Source organism: Dermochelys coriacea, chromosome 2 (genome assembly GCF_009764565.3).
Source record: "Dermochelys coriacea isolate rDerCor1 chromosome 2, rDerCor1.pri.v4, whole genome shotgun sequence".
Taxonomy (NCBI): domain Eukaryota; kingdom Metazoa; phylum Chordata; order Testudines; family Dermochelyidae; genus Dermochelys; species Dermochelys coriacea.
Genome location: NC_050069.1, coordinates 254,081,473 through 254,103,967, shown reverse-complemented (window position 1 = coordinate 254,103,967; position 22,495 = coordinate 254,081,473). Strand labels below are relative to the sequence as shown.

At 43.4% G+C, this 22,495-nt stretch overlaps 1 protein-coding gene across 7 annotated transcripts in view; it reads left to right on the top strand.

Moving 5' to 3' along the window:
- Positions 1 to 22,495, top strand: part of DPP6 (dipeptidyl peptidase like 6) — an 868,888-nt gene that overhangs the window by 693,384 nt on the left and 153,009 nt on the right. For all 7 annotated transcript variants that reach the window (XM_038391573.2, XM_038391575.2, XM_038391569.1 and 4 more), the window contains exon 7: positions 9,888 to 9,969. In XM_038391573.2, coding sequence (XP_038247501.1) covers positions 9,888 to 9,969 — 82 coding nt within the window. The remainder of the gene's footprint in view (positions 1 to 9,887; positions 9,970 to 22,495) is intronic.

Genomic DNA, 22,495 nt, shown 5'->3' with positions numbered 1-22,495 from the left:
GAGGTTAAATGGAGTAGAGACTACAGCACTGATAGATTCAGGGAGCGCCATCACGCTCATCTCAGGAAAGCTCGTGAAACATAGTCAGTTACTACAGGCAAAACACACAGGGGTGACATGCGTTCATGGGACAGTTAGTTATTACCCCACCATCCCAGTAAAAATTGAAATCCAGGGGAAAGCTACACACGTAGCAGCAGGTGTAGTGCCTAAACTCCCTTACCCGGTGCTCAAAGGGAGGGACTTCCCGGGATTTGATGACTTACTCCCAGTAGGGGGATTGGAGAAAGGGGAGGACCCTGAGTCTAGTGAGCATCCACGGTAAACTATCAACCCCCAATTTTCTCCAAAATTTCCCCAAATATTTTCTCCACTCTCAGGCGGGGCAGGAAGACAAAAAAGGAAAGAAGGGCAGCTAAGGCCATGGGAACCCAAATACTGACCCAAAGCCAGAGAATCACTCTCGTAGGTAGGTGGACCCGGGCAGCTGAAAAGGAGGCTACCTAGGAGGGAGAAGCACCTGAGCCAGACCTCAACCCTAATGCCTCTGAACTAGCAGAAGCAATAGATACTCATTCCCTAGACCTCAGGCAGACTAGCCCCATGAGGGAAAATTTCGGACGGGACCAAGCCAAAGATCCAAGGTACAACAACTTTAGGAAGCAGGTAACAGAAATAGATGGGGTCCCTGTGGAAGGGAAAACCCAGGGACCTAGCCCCTACTTCATCATAAAGAAGGATCTCCTGTACCGGGTTGCACCAGGACAGGGACAGAAGGTAGAGCAGCTCCTGGTGCCTCACAAACACCTGAAGGCCATATTAAGCCTCCCGCATAGTCATCTTTTGCAGGGGCATTTAGGGATAGAGAAGACCCTGGCAAGGATCCTACAAAGGTTCTTCTGGCCCGGGGTGCATGAAGAAGTGCAGAGATACTATGCTTCCTGCCCAGTGTCAGCTGCACAGTCCCCGTCCCCACTTGAGGGCACCATTGATACTCCTTCCCATCATAGAGGTCCAGTTTGAGCGAATAGCCATGGACCTAGTGGGACCCCTAGAAAAGACTAACTGGGGCCACCAATATATACTTCAGAGTAGCAGCCGTGTTAGTCTGTATTCGCAAAAAGAAAAGGAGTACTTGTGGCACCTTAGAGACTAACAAATTTATTTGAGCATAAGCTTTCGTGAGCTACAGCTCACTTCATTGGATGCATTCGGTGGAAAATACAGTGGGGAGATTTATATACACACACAGAGAACATGAAACAATGGGTTTTATCATACACACTGTAAGGAGAGTGATCACTTCAGATGAGCCATCACCAGCAGGAGGGGGGGGAAGGAGGAAAACCTTTCATGGTGACAAGCAAGGTGGGCCATTTCCAGCAGTTAACAAGAACGTCTGAGGAACAGTGGGGGTGGGGTGGGGCGGAGAAATAACGTGGGGAAATAGTTTTACTTTGTGTAATGACTCATCCATTCCCAGTCTCTATTCAAGCCTAAATTAATTGTATCCAGTTTGCAAATTAATTCCAATTCAGCAGTCTCTCGCTGGAGTCTGTTTTTGAAGTTTTTTTGTTGAAGGATAGCCATTCTCAGGTCTGTAATCGAGTGACCGGAGAGATTGAAGTGTTCTCTGACTGGTTTTTGAATGTTATAATTCTTGACATCTGATTTGTGTCCATTTATTCTTTATTATCCACTTTCTACAAGCCATTACCCTCTGATCCCACTGAAGGTTACCAAAAGAAACTACAGCATTTGCTCAAGAAACTCCCTGAAAAAGCACAAGAACAAATCCGCACAGACACACCCCTGGAACCCCGACCTGGGGTATTCTATCTGCTACCCAAGATCCATAAACCTGGAAATCCTGGACGCCCCATCATCTCAGGCATTGGCACCCTGACAGCAGGAGTGTCTGGCTATGTAGACTCCGTCCTCAGGACCTACGCTACCAGCACTCCCAGCTATCTTCGAGACACCACTGACTTCCTGAGGAAACTACAGTCCATTGGTGATCTTCCTAAAAACACCATCCTAGCCACTATGGATGTAGAAGCCCTCTACACCAACATTCCACACAAAGATGGACTACAAGCTGTCAGGAACAGTATCCCCGAAAATGTCACGGCTAACCTGGTGGCTGAACTTTGTGACTTTGTCCTCACCCATAACTATGTCACATTTGGGGACAACGTATACCTTCAAATCAGCGGCACTGCGATGGGTACCCGCATGGCCCCATAGTATGCCAACATTTTTATGGCTGACTTAGAACAACGTTTCCTCAGCTCTCGTCCCCTAATACCCCTACTCTGCTTGCGCTACATTGATGACATCTTCATCATCTGGACCCATGGAAAAGAAGCCCTTGAGGAATTCCACCATGATTTCAACAATTTCCATTCCACCATCAACCTCAGCCTGGACCAGTCCACACAAGAGATCCACTTCCTGCACACTACGGTACTAATAAGTGACGGTCACATAAACACCACCCTATATCGGAAACCTACTGACCGCTATTCCTACCTACATGCCTCTAGCTTTCATCCAGATCACACCACACGATCCATTGTCTTCAGTCAAGCTCTACGATATAACCGCATTTGCTGCAACCCCTCAGACAGAGACAAACGCCTACAAGATCTCTATCATGCATTCTTACAACTACAATACCCACCTACTGAAGTGAAGAAACAGATTGACAGAGCCAGAAGAGTACCCAGAAGTCACCTACTACAGGATAGGCCAAACAAAGAAAATAACAGAACGCCACTAGCCATCACCTTCAGCCCCCAACTAAAACCTCTCCAACGCATCATCAAGGATCTACAACCTATCCTGAAGGATGACCCATCACTCTCACAGATCTTGGGAGACAGGCCAGTCCTTGCTTACAGACAGCCCCCCAACCTGAAGCAAATACTCACCAGCAACCACACACCACACAACAGAACCACTAACCCAGGAACCTATCCTTGCAATAAAGCCCGTTGCCAACTCTGTCCACATATCTATTCAGGGGACACCATCATAGGGCCTAATCACATCAGCCACACTATCAGAGGCTCGTTCACCTGCACATCTACCAATGTGATATATGCCATCATGTGCCAGCAATGCCCCTCTGCCATGTACATTGGTCAAACTGGACAGTCTCTACGTAAAAGAATAAATGGACACAAATCAGACGTCAAGAATTATAACATTCAAAAACCAGTCAGAGAACACTTCAATCTCTCCGGTCACTCGATTACAGACCTGAGAATGGCTATCCTTCAATAAAAAAACTTCAAAAACAGACTCCAGCGAGAGACTGCTGAATTGGAATTAATTTGCAAACTGGATACAATTAACTTAGGCTTGAATAGAGACTGGGAATGGATGAGTCATTACACAAAGTAAAACTATTTCCCCATGTTATTTCTCCCCCCACCCCACCCCCCACCGTTCCTCAGATGTTTTTGTTAACTGCTGAAAATGGCCCACCTTGCTTGTCACCATGAAAGGTTTTCCTCCTTCCCCCCCCTCCTGCTGGTGCTGGCTCATCTTAAGTGATCACTCTCCTTACAGTGTGTATGATAAAACCCATTGTTTCATGTTCTCTTTGTGTGTATATAAATCTCCTCACTGTATTTTCCACCGAATGCATCCAATGAAGTGAGCTGTAGCTCACGAAAGCTTATGCTCAAATAAATTTGTTAGTCTCTAAGGTGCCACAAGTACTCCTTTTCTTTTTGCAATATATACTTGTTGTCCTGGACTATGCTACACGGTATCCAGAAGCTGTCCCCCTTTGGAACACAGCTTCTAAAACAATAGTCAAAGAACTAGTGGGGATCATTGCCCGAGTGGGGCTACCAAAGGAGATACTGATGGACCAAGGAACTCCATTTATGTCAAAACTAATGAGGGACCTATGTGTCCTACTCCTCATACATACCCTGAGGACTTCGGTCTATCATCCACAAACCAATGGACTGGTAGAAAGGTTCAACCGAACCCTGGAGGCTATGATAAGGAAGGTGGTAAGTCGAGATGGGAAGGATTGGGACACCCTACTACCATACCTTATGTTTGCCATCCGGGAGGTACCTCAGGCCTCAATTGCGTTTTCTCCCTTTGAGCTATTTTATGGGCACCATCCCCGGGTCATCTTGGACATAACCAAGGAAATTTGGGAGGAGGAGCCCAATGAGGTGAAGAATGTAATCGAGCATGTGTTATAAATGAGGGACTGGATAACACAGGTCACTCCCATAGTGCGGGAACACCTAGAGAAGGCCCAAGAGGCCCAAAGAGCTCAGTACAATTGCCAAGCCAAAGTTCGGCAGTTCCAGTCCAGAGACTGAGTAATGGTGTTGGTACCCACAACAGAGAGTAAATTTTTGGCCCAGTAGCAAGGACCCTACAAAACAGTTGAACCTGAAGGGGAAGTAAATTACAAGGTGCGACAACCGGGACGTCGGAAACAAGAGCAAATATATCACATCAACCTTCTGAAACCCTGGCATGCACAAGAGGCATGCGCAGCTGTCCAAAAAGACCCACTCCAGAAAAACAAACCTTCCAAACAGGTGAGAGTGTCTCCCAATTTAATGTCAGACCAGAAGAATGAGGTGTCTGAGATGATCTTCTGGAACCAAGATGTGTTCTCAACAAAACCGGGTCGAACAACCGAGACATCTCACCATATTGTCACGAACCCTGGGGCCAGAGTAACAATGAGGCCCCACCAGGTGCCAGCGGCTAAAAGGGAGGAAATAAAAGCAAAGTAAAAAAATGCTGGAGTTGGGGATCATCGAAGAATACCACAGTCAGTGGTGTTGCCCAATCATGCCAGTGCCCAAACGTGATGGCACAACAAGGTTTTGCAATGACTTCCGGCAACTAAACGAGGTATCCCAATTTGACGCGTACCCTATACCCGCATAGATGAGCTAGGGGACCGTCTAGCCAATGCCCGGTACTTGACTACCCTAGACTTGACAAAGTGGTACTGGCAGATTCCCCTTGCTGAAGATGCAAAGGAAAAGACTGCATTCTCTGCACCAGAGGGTCTTTTCTAATATACTGTCCTTCCTTTCGGACTACATGGGGCCCCAGCTACCTTCCAGCATCTCATGGACAAGCTATTACACCCCCATAACAATTATGCTGCTGCCTACATGGACGATGGGGTCATTCATACCTCAGACCGGGAAACCCATCTAGAGAAGGTGGAGGCAGTCCTCGATACCTTCAGGCAAGCTGGCCTTACAGCAAACCCTGCCAAGTGCACTGTAGGGTTTACGGAGGCCAAATACCTTGGCTACATTGTGGGAAAAGGTCTGGTAAAACGCCATCTGAGTAAGTTAGAGGCCATCCAAAATTGGCCCCGACCAAGTCACAAGAAACAAGTCTGGGCATTCCTAGATGTGGTGGGGTATTACCGATGATTTATCCCCAATTTTGCCACAAGGACAAGCCCCCTGACAGAGCTAGTGAAGGCCCATGGACCTGATCTGGTGAGATGGTCTGATGCAGCAGAGAGAGCGTTCACAGACCTATGGACTGCCCTCTGCAGTAACCCCATACTGGTAACCCCAGATTTCACCAAGGAATTTATCCTGCAGATGGATGCATCGGAAGTAGGGTTGGGGGCCGTTCTATCACAGATGGTCGGGTAGGAGGACACCCAATTCTCTACCTCAATAGGAAACTCCATTGCACTAGAGCAATCAAGAACCTGCTAGAACCAATTAAGACAGGCAAGCTAATTAAGACACCTGGAGCCAATTAAAAACATACTAGAATCAATCATGGCAGGCAGACTAATCAGGACACCTGGTTAAAAAGGACCTCCCATCAGTTAGGGGAAGGGGTGCAAGGAGCGGGGAGTGAGAAGGCATGCTGCTGGAGGACTGAGGAGTACAAGCGTGACCAGACTTCAGGAGGAAGGAAGATCCTGCTGTGAGGATAAAGAAGGTGTCGGGAGGAGGCCATGGGGAAGTAGCCCAGGGAGTTGTAGCTGTCACACAGCTGTTACAAGAAACACTGTAGTCAGTTGCAATCCACAGGGCCCTGGGCTGGAACCCAGAGTAGAGAGGCTCCCATCCCCCTCAACTCTCTATTTGAGACAAGAGGAGGTGACCTGGACTGTGGGTCCCACGAGAGGGGAAGGTCCCTGGCCTATCCCCGGACCCACTAGGTGGGTCAGCAGAGAGTGCGGGGATTGTGCTCCTCCCTTTCCCCATGCTGACCAGTGATGAGGTTAGCTGAGTGAATGGCAGATTTTAGCCATTAGCAAAGTTGGCCAAACTGAGGGCTGCCGTGAATCTCTGAGGCAAGCAAATCCGCCAATAAGCGCAGGACCCACCAAGGCAGAGAAGGAACTTTGTCACAAATATTTTACATGTCTTATTGGCACAGGTGAAAAATTGGCCTAAATAATTTGTATAACAAGTGGTTGAAGTGTGTTTTTCCTCTCAGTATATCACAATACAATTTTTCATAATTTATCAGCCTGCTATGTTTCTGCCACACAAAGAGACTACTCTCTGTTGGGGTAACCAAAACGGCTAACCACATTGCTAGAGTTTTGACAGAAATGGCCGGCTATTGGCTTAGGCATAAAGAACATGTAACTCTAGAATTAATCATAAACAGCTGTGAAGTTGTTCCATTGTGGTGACTTGGAGCTTTGTGGCTGATTTTAATGGGAACAGAGAGCACTTGGGATAGAGTGAGTCATTTACTTGCTCCCCAGCTCAGATCTTTCAAAAGCAACTAATGACTACGATAAGCCCTTTATAACCAAACTTTGCAGGATGGAAGCAGAATTTGCACTGCTCCAGGAGACATTCTGCCTTTGGAGGACAAAAGCTGTACGAATGCCACAGGGTCATGCATGCTATGCCGGAGCAGCAAATGTTATGCATCTTTTAAAAATGAGTTCAGCGACTTCATAGCTTTCTTTGACAGTGTAACAAGCTTTGTGGATGGGGGGAAGCAGTAGATGTGGTATGCGGGCAGTCCTCTGACTTATGACACAATTGTCACTTATTGTCACTGACTTATGACACAATTGGTTCCTGATAATTGCTTCTTAAGTAGAAACGTCGTAACTCGGAGCCACAATCCACTCCAATTCAGAAATGTCGTAAGTCCCGTTTGTCATAAGTCAAACGTTGTAAAGTTGAGGACTGCCTGTATCTTGACTTTAGTAAGGCTTTCATACTGTTTTGCATGACCTTCTCGTAAACTAAGTAGGGAAATACAACCTAGATGAAGCTACTATAAGATGGGTGCATAATTGGTTGGAAAACCCTTCCCAGGGAGTAATTATCAGTGGTTCACAGTCAAGCTGGAAGGGCATATCAAGTGGGATCTGGCAGGGATCAGTTCTGCATCCGGTTTATCAACCATTGAATCGTAGGACTGGAAGGGGCCTGAAGAGGCCAATAATTTAGATAATGGCACAGAGAGTACACTTATAAAGTTTGTGGACGGTACCAAGCTGGGAAGGATTGCAAGTGCTTTGGAGGATATGATTAAAATTCAAATTGATCTGGACAAACTGGAGAAATGGTCTGAAGTAAATAGGATGAAATTCAGTGAGGACAAATGCAAAGTACTCCACTTAAGAATGAACACTCAGTTGCACACATACAAAATGGGAAATGACTGCCTAGGAAGAAGTACTGTGGAAAGAGGCCTGGGGGGCAGAGTGTATCGCAAGCTAAATATGAGTCAATAGAGTAACACTGTTGCAAAAAAAACAAACATCATTCTGTGATATATTAGCAGGAATATTGTAAGCAAGACACGAGAAGTAATTTCTTCTGCTCTACTCCTTGCTGATTAGTCCTCAACTGGCATATTGTGTCAAGTTCTGGGCACCACATTTCAGGAAAGATATGGACAAATTGGAGAAAGTCTAAACAGCAACAAAACTTATTAAAGATCTAGAAAACATGACTTATGAGGCAAGATTTAAAAAACTGGGTTTGTTTAGTATGGAAAAGAGAAGACTGAGAGGGGACATGATAACAGTTTTCAAGTACATAAAAGGATGTTACAAGGAGGAGAGAGAAATTTTCTCCTTAACCACCGAGGATAGGACAAGAAGCAATGGGCTTAAATTGCAGCAAGGGTGGTTTAGGTTTGACATAAGGAAAAACTTCCTAACTGTCAGGGTAGTTAAGCTCTGGAAAAAATTGCCTCGGGAGTTTGTGGAATCTCCATAACTGGAGATTTTTAAGAGCAGGTTAGAAAAACACCTGTCAGGGATGGTCATAATACTTAGTTATACTTAGATAATACTTAGTCCTTGCCATGAGTGTGGGGGCTGGACTAGATGACTTCTTGAGGTACCTTCCAGTTCTATGATTCAAGCACTAGGCCACCAGTGCATGTGGCTAGGGGCAAGGCTATGGCTTTGGTTACAGCCACACCCTATCATGCCCCATTTGCGGGTCCTGCATTTCTTGTGCTGTGCAAGCCCCGGGTTTTAGCTGTCCTCTGGACAGGTGCACAAGGAAAGGGCTTACTCTACCCTCATTTGTACACCCATGCAAGAACAGGCAGAACCTAGCACTACATCTCTTTGTCGCCAGTATCTCTACACCCCAATACTGCAAACCTTACACTGAGAGAACACCCAGTGAGGAAAGGAAATTTTTGGCTGACTAAAAAGAGCAGGATCAGGCCCTTATATATAGCCTCAGCCACAAAATATAATGCATGTGAACTTACTGTGTTTTCCAGTCTAAAAGGGAAAAGGGCACACATTTTTAGACATAATTGGATTTAACTGGTGGCGTCTAATTATTGCCTTTCATTTCATTGTATTGTAAAAGAGGCAAGAGAAAACAATGTGTTTAAGGAAGGAATAAAAGTCATACACGTGAAAGAAGAGAGGGCAGTGTGGTCTAGTGGTAGAGCACTGAATTGAGACTAAGGACACCTGGATTCTATCACCTTTACCACTGGGCTACTCTGTGACCTTAGGCAAGTCACTTCATCGCTCTGTACCTCAGTTTCCCCATCTATAAAATGGCAATAATGATACTGACCTCCTTTGAAAAGCACTTTGAGAGCTACTATGAATAACACTATATGAAAGCTTTATTAATATTCTTATTTATAGAGTTGTTATATCAATAAAAGGGTTGTAATAGCGACTTCAAAATATCAAAAATAATTATTTGCATTGAGTATAAGCGCCATCAAAACAATGGGAGACAGCATGATACCTGTGATGTGACAAGTTAACATTATGCAGCACTGACATTTACAGAAACGCACTATTTTTGATTGCATTTGCCATGTCCACTGGTGTCCTTCTCTAAAACAAAGGTAACAGGAAAAGCATTTCAATTTTATTTTTAACAGATTGAGATTCAGTATTATTAATAACAGCTTTTCCCCTGAAAGCCAAGCTCTATATCAGTTTATGAGGTAGTAACAGAGATGCCAAAGTTCTCTGCCATCATGTTGAAAAGGAAATTATCAGACAGAAAAGCCATGGGATGAAGAAGATGAAATTATATTATCTCATGGCAGTGTGTTTCAGAACTGTAATTATTGTGTGTCCTTTGTGGATATCACAGGTGTTGATAAATATAATTATTTTGTTTGCTTTCCCTTGACATTGGTAAAATTAATGTATTTCAGTCTTGTATGAATGAAAAGAGGTATTTGTCAGCTGATCCTACCCACACTTGTTACCAGAAGTAGTGCTGACTACATGTTAAGTAGTCATTGAAATCCAGTAGTAAGTGCTGGCAGGTTCTAGCCAAAGAAACAGACACAAATACATGTGAAGGAACTTCAAAGTAGGGACTGCACAAGTTTAAAGGATGAAACTCCAGAGGCTGAAATCTTTGTTTGTTTTTTTGCAGGGACCCCCAGAGTTTGTATCCACCTGAAGTTAGTAACGCAAAACTTCAGTATGCCGGATGGGGGCCAAAGGGGCAACAACTGGTAAGATAGCACAAGCATGGAAATGAGTTTATACGCACACATACCATTGTAATTTTGCAAAATAATTATAAATAGATATTGTGCCAACTAGCTCCTTTTCTCAGAGCCATTCTTCACGGGCTGATTTCTTCCAACCAACATAGCAGATATGAGTCTGGAGCGTTTATGAGATATTGTCCTCACACTATTAAAATCCTAACTCATCGTTGAATGTTGTGGCCCCAACTTTTCAAAAGTGGGCATGCTAGGTTGCGCCTATCCAGCAGCACACACCCAACTTGTACATGCTCAATACACTTGTACACCCAATGCATGGGGATACATTGGCATTTTGTGCCTGCACATACCATTGCTCATGTGCAAAATATCAAAACATATGTTTGTTGACAACAACCCAGTGAAGCCATGATCCCTTCAGTGGTACTGCAGTGTAAATATTTAATAGAAGAAAGTATTCCATAGGCAACATCACCAAAGCTTTGTTTTCCACTTATCTAGTATAAATTGTCTCCTTTCGTGCTGGCTCTGCCCTGCTCCAGTCCAACCCTTCCTCAAGTCCCTTCTCTTTTTCAGTCCTGCATGTTTCTAAAAGGAGTTGATTTAGCAATAGCACCTATAGCATCTGTATAGGGGTTGTTCTTAATATTAAGAAATATTATTAATTTATCTATTAATACTCTATAGTAAGAAAAAATAGATTTAGTTCTAACTGCTGATTATTTGAAATATAGAAAATGAGTACCTGGGACATGGCAGTTTAAGGCTAAAATGTATTGACAGACCTGTGTAGAGATGAGCTATGTGAATAGCTCCACAGAGCTACTGTGAATTTGCACCCGAATTTGGCCCACAGTGGTTTAGGAAATGGACAAATGTAGTCAAGGAACCAAATTTGCAGGGGTGAAAAAGGGAGCCCTCATGGAGTGCGTTGTTCCCAAAATTGTCATGGTCTCTTTGTGGTTCAGGATTCCACGTGGTGAGAGTTTGTGCAAGCTCAACTATGTCAGCTCACAGCTCCTGCCACCTTAGGCGTGTCCTTCCTTAGAGCAAGAATCCCCTGTCCTCATTTCCTGGTGCAAATCCAATATCTAAGCTTTTAAAGGGCCAACTGTCACTTCTCTCAGAAAGCACAATTAAAAAGGGGCAGCCACAAGTTCTGTTAAGCAGGCAGTGAAGCCGTGATGTTTTTGCTTTTATAAAAAGCCTGTTTTAACCTTTGCTTGCAGTCTGATAGGCTTTCCGTGCGGTAGAGCAGGAGGAGGAAGCCATAAATGTTTTTGATAGCGTTCTCTAGAGAACTTAACACCTCTCGTGTTGAAATCGTACCTTCTGGGAGAAAGTGTTTGTAGCCAGTTCTAAGGATTTGTTATCTGCTAGAGGCATTTGTGCTACTGCACATTCAAATGGGCTTTTACACAGAAAATTAAGCTTGAAAAGTAGACAGGGGAACCACACTTGTTTTCCTCTCAAGAAATGTTCTCACAGGCTAGCTGTCAAAATGTTCAATATGTGGCATTGCTGGAAGGAAGATGGCTTCCAAAACACTGAAGGAGCCTTAGGTACTACTGTGGTTCATGACAAAGAAATGGTAGCAGCTGCCACTGCTGGTGTGTAAGTCCTCTCTTCAGCACTGCAGCTTGTAGGAGACACAGGAATAACACTTGTCTTCTGCTTCACCAGAAAAGTCAGCTGTGACGCAGCTGCAGGCCTAATAGTTACTGCACAAAGAACCTAGCAATACTGAGGCAGGGGTTTTCCCACATGTGAAAAATGATTAGAAAGAGATTCCTCTTCTCACTGCACACACTCACACACCCTTCTCTCACTCCATCTGTCATGTGTACCATTGGACGCCTTCAGTATGTTGACCTTGTGGCCATTGTGGTGTGGATTGTACTGGCACATGTGAGATTTGGGTTGAGAGAACGCTTTGGACTCCCGACTAGTGGAAATGTGGGCTGTTCACACTGATGTAACTCCATTGGCCTCAGTGGAGTTGCTCTTGATTTCCACTGGTGTGGAGAATCAGGCTCTACAGTTCCCAAGGTGTGAAGAATCTGCTGACAGTCTTCTTGAGAACATCTTGCTGTCTTATAAGAATAAACTTTTTTTGGTGACCTGAGTGAAATGACTTGGTGAGCCTCATTCTGTTGGCTTCCTGTGCTATACATACATTTTGTGCTGATAAATAGCAGATGGCTGCTTCCAGAGGTAAAAATGTGGCACTTTTTATAAGGTATAAACAATAAGGTACTGGTGGGGACCTTTAACCCAAGAATGAGAACACTGAAAGAGGAAAGCTTGTAATGCCATATGTGTAAAGACATTTTCATTAATAAGGAACTGCCTTTAAAAAAATTGCAGAATAGAACAAAAGAAGGGTTTTTTTCCAGTTACTTAACTGTTTAATTTTTATTTTAGTACGAAGTGAGCTGTTCAAAGCATAACAAAACCTGGACTCTTCTAATCTGAAAGACAAGGCAACCTGAATTGTGCTTGGCCATTTCCTATGTCATGAGAGTATCTTCCTTTCTTCAACAGATTTTCTGCTGGGGTCGATCACTATAGTTACCTGCTATTCACTCCTAGAATCATAGTGTAATGCTACCAATTACTTTAGATTTATTTGATGGTCATCAAGGCCAGCCCTCTGTACTGAGACAGGCGTCGAGGACCGAGACTATCCCTGAAAGGTGTTTGTCCAAACTATTCTTTAAAATCTCCATCAATGGGGATTCCACAATGGGCAATTAATTTGCATCTTAGAAAAAGGAACATAGCCATACCAAAACCCAGACTGACCCTCCATTCAGTTCAATATCTTGTCTCTACCAACAGCCTATAATAAATCCTTCATGGAGAAATGAACAAATTCCATATCATACCTCCCCAATTGTTTAAGATACAACATGAGACAAAATCTCTTTCTCTCTTCACAGGTGATCATTTAGGGCCTGATCCTGCATCACTGATGCCAATGGGACTTTTTTCCATTGACTTCAGGAAGAGTGGAATCAGGGGTTTAATGTATTAGGATTGGTAGTCTTTATCCTGACTAGTGTAAGTGCAGATATTCTTTTATATATAAGTGTCTAACCCCATTATGACTCTTGCAAAGATATTTACATCAACAGCCTCCTGGAACAGCAAGCTAATTATGTGTTTCATTAAAACAGTATTTCTTTTTGCCCCTTCTAAATATGTTGTCTTCTAATTTAGTTGTATTTTTGTCCTTGTATTCTGAGGTGAGTTAAGTCGAATCTTTTATACAGGCGTGAAAGTAAGTCAAGTGACTTACCGGTATTCTGGGGCCAGCTCTGGCCCCCAGAAGGGGCAGGGCCTAGGGTGGAAGGGGCGGGGTTGAGGGGATTAGAGCCAGCCCCAGCCCACTTGTAAAGTAAGTGCCCCCCATCGGGGTAGCAGCAGCAGCCCGGGGCTCCGGGGGCTATTTAAAGGGCCTGGGCTCCTCTCTTCTACCACCCTGGCCCTTTAAATAGCCGCCGGAGCCCTGGGGAAGCAGTGGGGCTCCAGCGGCTATTTAAAAGATCGGGGCGGCAGAGGCAGCTGGCACCCCGGCCCTTTAAATAGCCCCTGGAGCCCCCGCTAACCCAGGGCTATTTAAAGGGCCCACGGCTCCCCTGCTTCTACCGCCCCGGTCCTTTAAATAGCTTCTGGAACCCTGGAGTAGCAGCGGCAGGGCTCCAGTGGCTATTTAAAGGGCCCGGGCAGTTGAAGCAGGGGAGCCCCAGGCCCTTTAAATAGCTGCCGGAGCCCGCGACCGTTACCCCAGGCTCCAGCAGCGGGGCTCTGGAGGCAATTTAAAGGGCCTGGGGCTCCAGCCACTGGGGAAGCCAGGCTGCCCCAGTACTGTGCACCGGCTCTTGCCAGTACGGGGTGTACTGGCTTACTTTCACCTCTGCTTTTATATATACTGTGCATTTTTATACCTCTAGCTTATTGCTATTTTTGCTCTGTTCCTTGCCAAGCTAAATAATTTTAGACTTTTAAACACAATATTGTTGTTGTTTTAAAAAAATTCAAGTATGTAGTCAGGCCTTGAGATGCACTAATGTAGACTCTCCAATTACATAAAACAAATCAGTAACATATCGAGGCATAGATGCCCAGGAAAATAGGGCAGGATAAAGAAGATGGAAAAAAACATTCTGTGCTCCTTATTCAATATTCCAAAACTTCTTAAACTGCACCAGTGTATAATGGTCACCTGCTTCCCAGTGGACATAATGCCTTCTCACAGGGAAGCAATCCAGACTCCAAAACCAAAGGATCTATTTTTTCTCTTTGAAAAAGGTTGGTAAGGTTCTGAGAGTTATGCCCAGTCTCTCACACATTAAGAAGAGAACAGACTATTGGATTATTTAATTCACTTGAGTCTTCATAAACTCCATGGGCTGAGTCTGCAGCTGTGCTGAGCTTATACTTGGTGCAGTTGAGAGCAGTGAAGGGATGGGGGAAGATGGCTACCTGTGAGCCTCATTTCTGCTCCCCCAATCCTGGCCTGATGGAAGCCCAAAATGGCCTTTGGAGTGACTTAGATCTGCTCCAAGCTGTGTCAGCTGTAGGGCCGCCATTAAGTGTTTTGTCACCCGGGGATGGGGGGAATGTTTTTAATTCTACCCACCCACCCCCACTCACCAAGTCACTCTCCCAAAAGTAACAAGAAGTCTGGTGGCACCTTAAAGACTAACAAATTTATTTGAGCATAAGCTTTCGTGGGTAAAACACCACTTCTTCGGATGCGTGAAGTGAAAATTACAAATGCAGGCATTATATAATGACACATGAAGGGAAGGGAGTTAAAAGTGGAGAACGAGTATTGACAGGGCCAATTCGATCAGGGTGGATGTAGTCCACTCCCAATAATTGATGAGGAGGTGTCAATTCCAGAAAAGGCAAAGCTGCTTTTGTAATGAGCCAGCCACTCCCAGTCCCTATTCAAGCTAAAATCAAAGGTGTTAAATTTGCAAATGAATTTTAGTTCTGCAATTTCTCTTTGAAGTCTGTTTTTGAAGTTTTTTTGTTCAAGTATGGCTACTTTTAAATCTGTTATAGAATGTCCAGGGAGATTGAAGTGTTCTCCTACTGGCTTTTGTATGTTACCATTCCTGATGTCCGATTTGTGTCCATTTATTCTTTTACGTAGAGACTGTTCGGTTTGGCCAATGAACATAGCAGAGGGGCATTGCTGGCACATGATGGCATATATCACATAAGTAGATGTGCAGGTGAATGAGTCCCTGATGGTGTGGCTGATGTGGTTGGGTCCTCTGATGGTGTCGCTAGAGTAGATATGGGGACAGAGTAGGCAATGAGGTTTGCTATAGGGATTGGTTCCTGGGTTAGTGTTTCTGTGGTGTGGTGTGTAGTTGCTGGTGAGTATTTGCTTCAGGTTGGGGAGACTGTCTGTAAGTGAGGACTGGCCTGCCTCCCAAGGTCTGTGAGAGTGAGGGATCATTTTCCAGGATAGGTTGTAGATTGTTGATGTGCTGGAGACGTTTTAGTTGGGGGCTGTATGTGATGGTCAGTGGTGTTCTGTTATTTTCTTTGTTGGGCCTGTCCTGTAGAAGGTGATTTCTGCATAAGTGTCTCGCTCTGTCAATCTGTTTCCTCACTTCCCCAGGTGGGTACTGTAGTTTTAAGAATGCTTGATAAAGATCTTGTAGGTGTTTGTCTCTGTCTGAGGGATTGGAGCAAATTCGGTTGTATCTTAGGGCTTCGCTGTAGACAATGGATTGTGTGATGTGTCCTGGATGGAAGCTGGAGGCATGTAGGTAAGTATAGCGGTCAGTAGATTTCTGGTATAGGGTGGTGTTTATGTGACCTTCACTTATTTGCATTGTAGTGTGCAGGAAGAGGCTCTCTTATGTGGACTGGTGCAGGCTGAGGTTGATGGTGGGATGGAAATTGTTGAAATCCAGATGGAATTCTTCAAGGGCCTCTTTCCTATGGGCCCATATGTTGAAGATGTCATCAATATAGTGCAAGTAGACGAGGGATGCTAGGGGACGAGAGCTGAGGAAGCGTTGTTCAAAGTCAGCCATAAAAATGTTGCCATACTGTGGGGCCATGCAGGTATCCATAGCAGTGCCACTGACTTGAAGGTATAAGTCATCCCCAAATCTGAAATGGTTGTGGATGAGGACAAAGTCACAAAGCTCAGCCACCAGGTGTGCCGTGGCCTCATCAGGGATACTGTTCTTAACAGCTTGTAGTCAGTCCTCATGTGGAATATTGGAATATCCCAAAAGTGTATGCAAAAAAACTTGACAAATAACTGCAGATTTGGCAGCCCTGAATATGATGATTTAGTGCTTAGGACGGACAGCCTTGTTGCCTGCCCCGAATGCCAGCCCTGATCAGCTGGAGCCAACTGTTATGCAGGCCAGGACTCTGTCAGATCACCATCCCCTTCTGCCCACCTCCTTCCTTCTCTTCTCTTAAATGGATTGGAAGGGACAGGTGATGTGAAGCCAGCTGCACTGGCCTTGCACCAGCTGAGGATTCCCCTGTGTTGAGAGGAAGGTTGTCTCCCCCTTCAGCACAGCTTTCCAGCTTGTGTGTGCTGCTTTAGGGCAATGGGAGTGGAGGATCTGGCTCCAGTGGTTTATGCTTTCTGTGGCTATTTTTTTAAAACCCTTTCTTCACATTCCTCCTGGAGGAGCTTTCAGTCACTAACATCAGCTACAATGCTGTCAGCTATTACTCTGTCTTGTGTGCCTAATTATATTAAAAAGAGAGAGAGAGACAGAGAGAGAGCTGAAACAGTAACAAACTAAATGATCTGCATTCTTTGTAAAAATCCTTTCCCAGGAGCAATTTCCCTTTGCCCATGTTTTCTTTTGTCTTTTCCTGTTACGTTACCTGCCTGGTTTAGATTAAAAACTCCTTAGGGCATGGTCCATAGGATCAATTTATAGGAACTTCTTACTCATCTCTGCAAAGTGCCATGAGCACCAGTGGAGCTATCTAGATAACAAAAAATACTATAGCTGAGAAAATCTATTTGAGTTACAAAACCAAAGTGCAAATGTATTTCACTTCTGACCTTTTGAAACAAATGTTTCACAACAACTCTTCCTCCTCTGTTTGAAAATGAAAAATCTACTAACAGATAAAAGCAAGGCAGTGTGTACTACCAGACTGGTGTAAAAATCAGCCACTAGCCCAACACTAGGGGAGTCAATAGAAGGACTCTCGTTAATGTCATTGGATGCTGTAATAAGTCTCAGCTGAGAAGATATTACTTAAATACTGGTGACTTAATGGGCCTGATTCTTTATCGTCCTGCATCCTGTGTGATCATTTCTGCCTGGGCAAAGTAAATGCAAAGCAGTGCTATATCAAAATGGTAGTGTGTTATGTTCACTTTCCACAGGTGTAAATGACTTCACAAGGTGCAGGGCAATAGAGAATCAATCTCTTTCATCACTCACCCTGTAGCCTTCACCCTTTCTCCAGTGTCACACCACCATCCTTCAGCTAGTAACAGTACATTGCTAGCTAGGTTTAAATTGATAATCTGTATTTCTGTCAAACTATTGAGATGCGATTTTCTAGAGATGTGGGGAGCTTGATGGTAGATGGCACTAGAAGTATCATGGGATAATCTGTTTATTTGTGGCATCTTTGCCTTATTTCATTTATGCCTGTCTTCCAGGAATTCTTCTTCCCTTCATCCCACAGATATTGGTACCCATGACCCATCTTCCTTCTCTCTACCTTCCTTCTCTCTAGATTCAAGTGCTATTCTGTCTGGCACAGAAGCCCCTATAAATTGTTCCTATTGGATTATTTTCTCTCTCTCTCTCTGTTTGTAACGTTAAGTTTTTAGGGTGAAATTCAGCCTTGTGCAGAGGTCTCACACAAGGCTTCGATGGTACATAGCCCTTATGAGAATCATCAGCACAGACAAATGTCCCCCTTGGTGAATTCAGAGATCTTGAATGATGTGAGACTAAAGCCCTCTATTTATACACAGGACAGGTATAATATGAGCTGCAGCAGGCCAGGCTTCCCTGCCAACTTGTTTCAGCTCTGGCCTAGGGAACCACCTTTAGGAGTGAGAGTGTCGCCAGGGCTCAAATTCACATTTAGGCACTGGAATAAAGGTGCCCAAGGAATGAAGTGGAAATTGGCCATTTTTATCTAAGTACTTAAATAGGGATTTAGGTGACTACATTCACATGCACACACAGGTTTGAAATGTTTGCCCTAAGAACGTGTATGGCTACTGCTCTTCTGGCTAAGGCACAAGCAATAGGGCTTCTGTAATTAGTCTGCTTAGAAATAGAAAAGGAGTACTTGTGGCCCCTTAGAGACTAACAAATTTATTTGAGCATAAGCTTTGAAGTGATCTGTAGCTCACGAAAGCTTATGCTCAAATAAATTTGTTAGTCTCTAAGGTGCCACAAGTACTCCTTTTCTTTTTGCGAATACAGACTAACACTGCTGCTACTCTGAAACCTGTCATTATGCTTAGAAATAGTACCTGCAAAATGTGCCTCAACAAGTTGAAAGCACTTTTCACAAGAGTTGTTCAACTCCCATTTTGAAATCAGATGGATTTCTGATATGTTGCTATTTTCAGATTTCTTCTGTGAGAATTCATAACTGTCTATCCAAATAGATATTCATGATACAGTCACATATCAAATGCTGGGGGAGAATGCTGTGGAGTCCTGTGGCCAGGAGTTATAATCCAAATGTTCTCTCTTCTTCCGATTATACTACTTATTCTAGGCTGAAGATAGATGATTTGTGCTGGTGCTCCCAGCCCTGTCTGTTCTTTGCCATTTCCACTGTCTTTTTAAACCCTAGCAGCTAAACAGTTTTTTTTTGCTCTGGAGTTTATTAGAAATCCACAGGATGGTCAAAATTCATCCCTCTTGCATTTCCACAGAAGACAATGGAGCTTTTCAAATGTAAGCTCTTTGGTTTTTACTTTTGTGCCTTGTACAGCGCTGAGCATGAAGTCAGTGCTAAACAAATTTATGATGATGATGATGGAAGCTGTAGTAATTCCAAGAAGAAGTCTCAAATTCACTGAAATTCTTATGCCAGGAAAAAAAAGCAACATACGTCAGCCAGAGGCAGGTTAAGGTTTTGTAGAAACCCTCAAGCAATGAACATCAATGCAGGTGAACAGCTCCCTGTAATTAATGGCACTGTATAGAAAGTGCAATGTGGATAAGACTAAAACAGGAGTTCATGTATATATTGAAGAGTTGAATCACAAAAGGTACTGCACAGGACTAGATCATGCCTCTTTAATTTCTCCATACGGCTGGCATTGAATTAGTTCAGCACTAGTAAGTGACCCAGCTAGCTGGGTTTTTCAGTGGCAGAATGCTGATTAAGTGATGGTACCTGGAACTAAACTGGACTGACTCCTCTAATTAGCTTCTGTCCGCTTGCCTGAATTCAAGCCTGTCTGTCTTGCTTAGTTCCAGGCGGAAGTGCCAAGCAGATATCAAGTGAGGGAGACCTCTTTCACAGGAGTAAGTGAATCATCTCTTGTTGCTTCTAATCCAACAGGGCCTCTGATCTGCAGTGAGAATCTAAATACTGTAGGTATGTTTGTTTCCAGCATTAAATCATAGATTCTGCATCATTAATTTTTCATGCTGTTGTTCTCTTATATTTTCCATTGCGATGACATCTGAATCAATACTGAGCTGCAGTCTGCTATATGTAATTAGTTTGGTTTGGTTTGCTTGTTAGGAACAAGGAGAAAAAGGTAGCCTTTCCGTAACGGCTAAATCTGTCCTGTTTAAATGAAACATTATGGGGCAAATCTGAAGCCTAGCAGCCAGCTGATGTAGACAGACAGGGACCTAGGGCAAATGAGCAGGGGTGGAGGAAAAGATTCTCTGCATAGCGTTCTGTAGCCAAGTGATTGGAGCAGTGTACACAGTTCCTCACCCATATGAAGTTGTTCAGACCACACCTTCGCAGAGATTATGGGCTTATTTGACAAGAGCCCCAGTGGTATCAACAACATTCCTCAGTGATGTTTCAATATTGGACATTTTTAGGGCTGCTATCTGTCTTCCATACATACTGTTAACAAGCACTATGCTATTACCACTGTGTCTAGGTCAGATGCAAACTTTCATTGTTTAAGTAGACTCCGAGACCCACCTTCTCTGAGTACCACTTATGAATCACTTGAGTGGAATATACATCTGCAACCACTGGAAGAAGAAAAAATTGTTACTACTTGTTGTTCTTTGAGATGGTGGTGCAGATGTGTATTCCATGACCCACCCTCCATCCCCTCTGTATCAGAATCTCTACTTTCAAACTTCAGTGTGAAGGAATTGAGCTGGGGGTGGGTGGAAAGGAGGCATCCGGGTAATACTATCTTAAATATACAGGAGAGAAGCTAAGGGTCAGATAGCCCAAACATAGGCCCTGTTGGAACTGCTAGTCAAAGTTCTCCAGCTTCAACGTGCTGGGCATGCGCACACCTAAGTGGAATACATGTCTGCACCCACATCTCAAAGAATAGCAGTGATAGTATAGGTGGGTAACGGTTTTGTCCAACAGGCCTGAAATATAATGCCAGTTCTTTCTTTGGGTCTGTGTAGAAGTATTTCTAGCACTTTATGAAGAAGTAGTTGGGTCAAAGCTGGCCTTTAAAGTAAGTGTTTATGAAATTCAATGTTGCCCCTTGAAAGTTGCTATTTTGCAGCATTAAAATTGTCCCCTTTACCAAGAGGGGTAAAATACAATCTTAACTGTAACCAAAAGAGCATTGACTTAGTATATTATCATAACAGCTGTTGTTGACAGGATAGACCAAATGGAACGAAAGAGTGAAATTGAATGGATTGTTGAATAGTCTTCCAAGGACAGTAGTGGAGGCCTCACCTTCATTAGGTGCAATCAGAACCAAACTGGACAAAACCACACAAAATATATACCTTAGGGAACAAGCTAAGACTAACAACTGAATGAAATTAGCAAGTTGACCTAACAGACGTAGGTGATTTCCATTTCTAATTACTTTGTTTGCAAGGGATGTCACATGAATTGTCCAAGATCATTTAGCATGTTGATGAAGGAGCCAGAATCTCAACTCTCTGTTCTGTATGCTAACCACTAGAAAATGCTTTCTTCTTAGTCAGACATTATAATGTAATAAAATATTTTCAACGAAACAGTGTATCATCCCAGATGACAAAATCTAATTTACAATGGTGCCTTACATAGCCGTCACTGCTATTAGGTTACAGAACAACAAGGTAATCCATCATGCAGAACTTAAAAGCACAATCAGAGTTCCATACTAAAGGGCACACTTACATATATAGACTTCAAATAATGTAACAAGGCAGTTATAAATTAAAATAACCATATTAGAAACCGGGACAGGGAATTTCAGTCAGCTGTGTTTCTATTATAAGATATAGCATAAAACTCTCTTTTCAGTTCTGCAAGAAAGAAAACAGAACAGCATATTTTTTTAGAAATTTCCAAAAGTACTATATCTGTTTATGTGGCTGGATACCTAAAATTATAGGACTGATTAGGATTCATACAGTTTATGGAACAGCTTGCTCACAAAATATAAATGTGAAATCCACTGCAATCTATAATGATGAAATATCTAAAATTAAAAGAAACTTGCAGAGGCATGTGGAGAACATTAAAATAATATACACGGACTAGCCTGGGAGTGCCAGGATAAAAATGCTTCCTCTTCAGGCATGATCTGAGAGGGAGAACTTTGATGATAATGCCAGGTCATAGAGTTCCATGAACTTGCTCTTGCTGGATCTGATATATGACTAGGTATCATGCATATCAGTTTTGATAGTTATGGATTCTCACAGAAGAACTTTGAAAAATGCTGCATGTCACAAATCCTTCTGATTTCAAAAAGCTGTCTTAGAAGCTCTTGTGAAAAGTGCTTTCAAGCTGTCAATGCAGCCACTGCTGCTACTCTGAAAACTATTAAAATGGACTTCCAGGATGTGTGTCTTAATAAGAATAAAAGCAGATGTACATCCTTAGAAATACCTTAGCATCACAGGTGCTGAAGTATAGTATGTGAGGTTTTACAGAAAATGTTTCATAGATTAATATTGTTACCTATAGGCTATTTGTTTACATATGTTCTTTTTCTAAAATCAAGCTCTTTTACAAAAGAAAAAAAATGTGTAAGGCCACTTCCCTGTCCTCCTGCAAATCCCTCATTAAAACTTACTTTACCATACATCCTACAGCTATGGTTGCTACTGGTGGTATATTTATTTGGCCATATTAACTTACAAGCCAACAAAAAATGCACTGTACTCATAAGTTGTTGACACAGCTAGCATATTAAAATAGCTCATATTACTGTTACCCTGATCTCCCTTTCCACCTGTGCCCAGGTTGATTGCTTTTACCTTACTGCTCTGTCTTATCTTAAACTAAAATTATAAGCTCTTAGGAAGAGTAATAGTCTTTTACTATGTGGTAGTACAGCACCTAGCACAATGGTGCTCTGAACTGATTG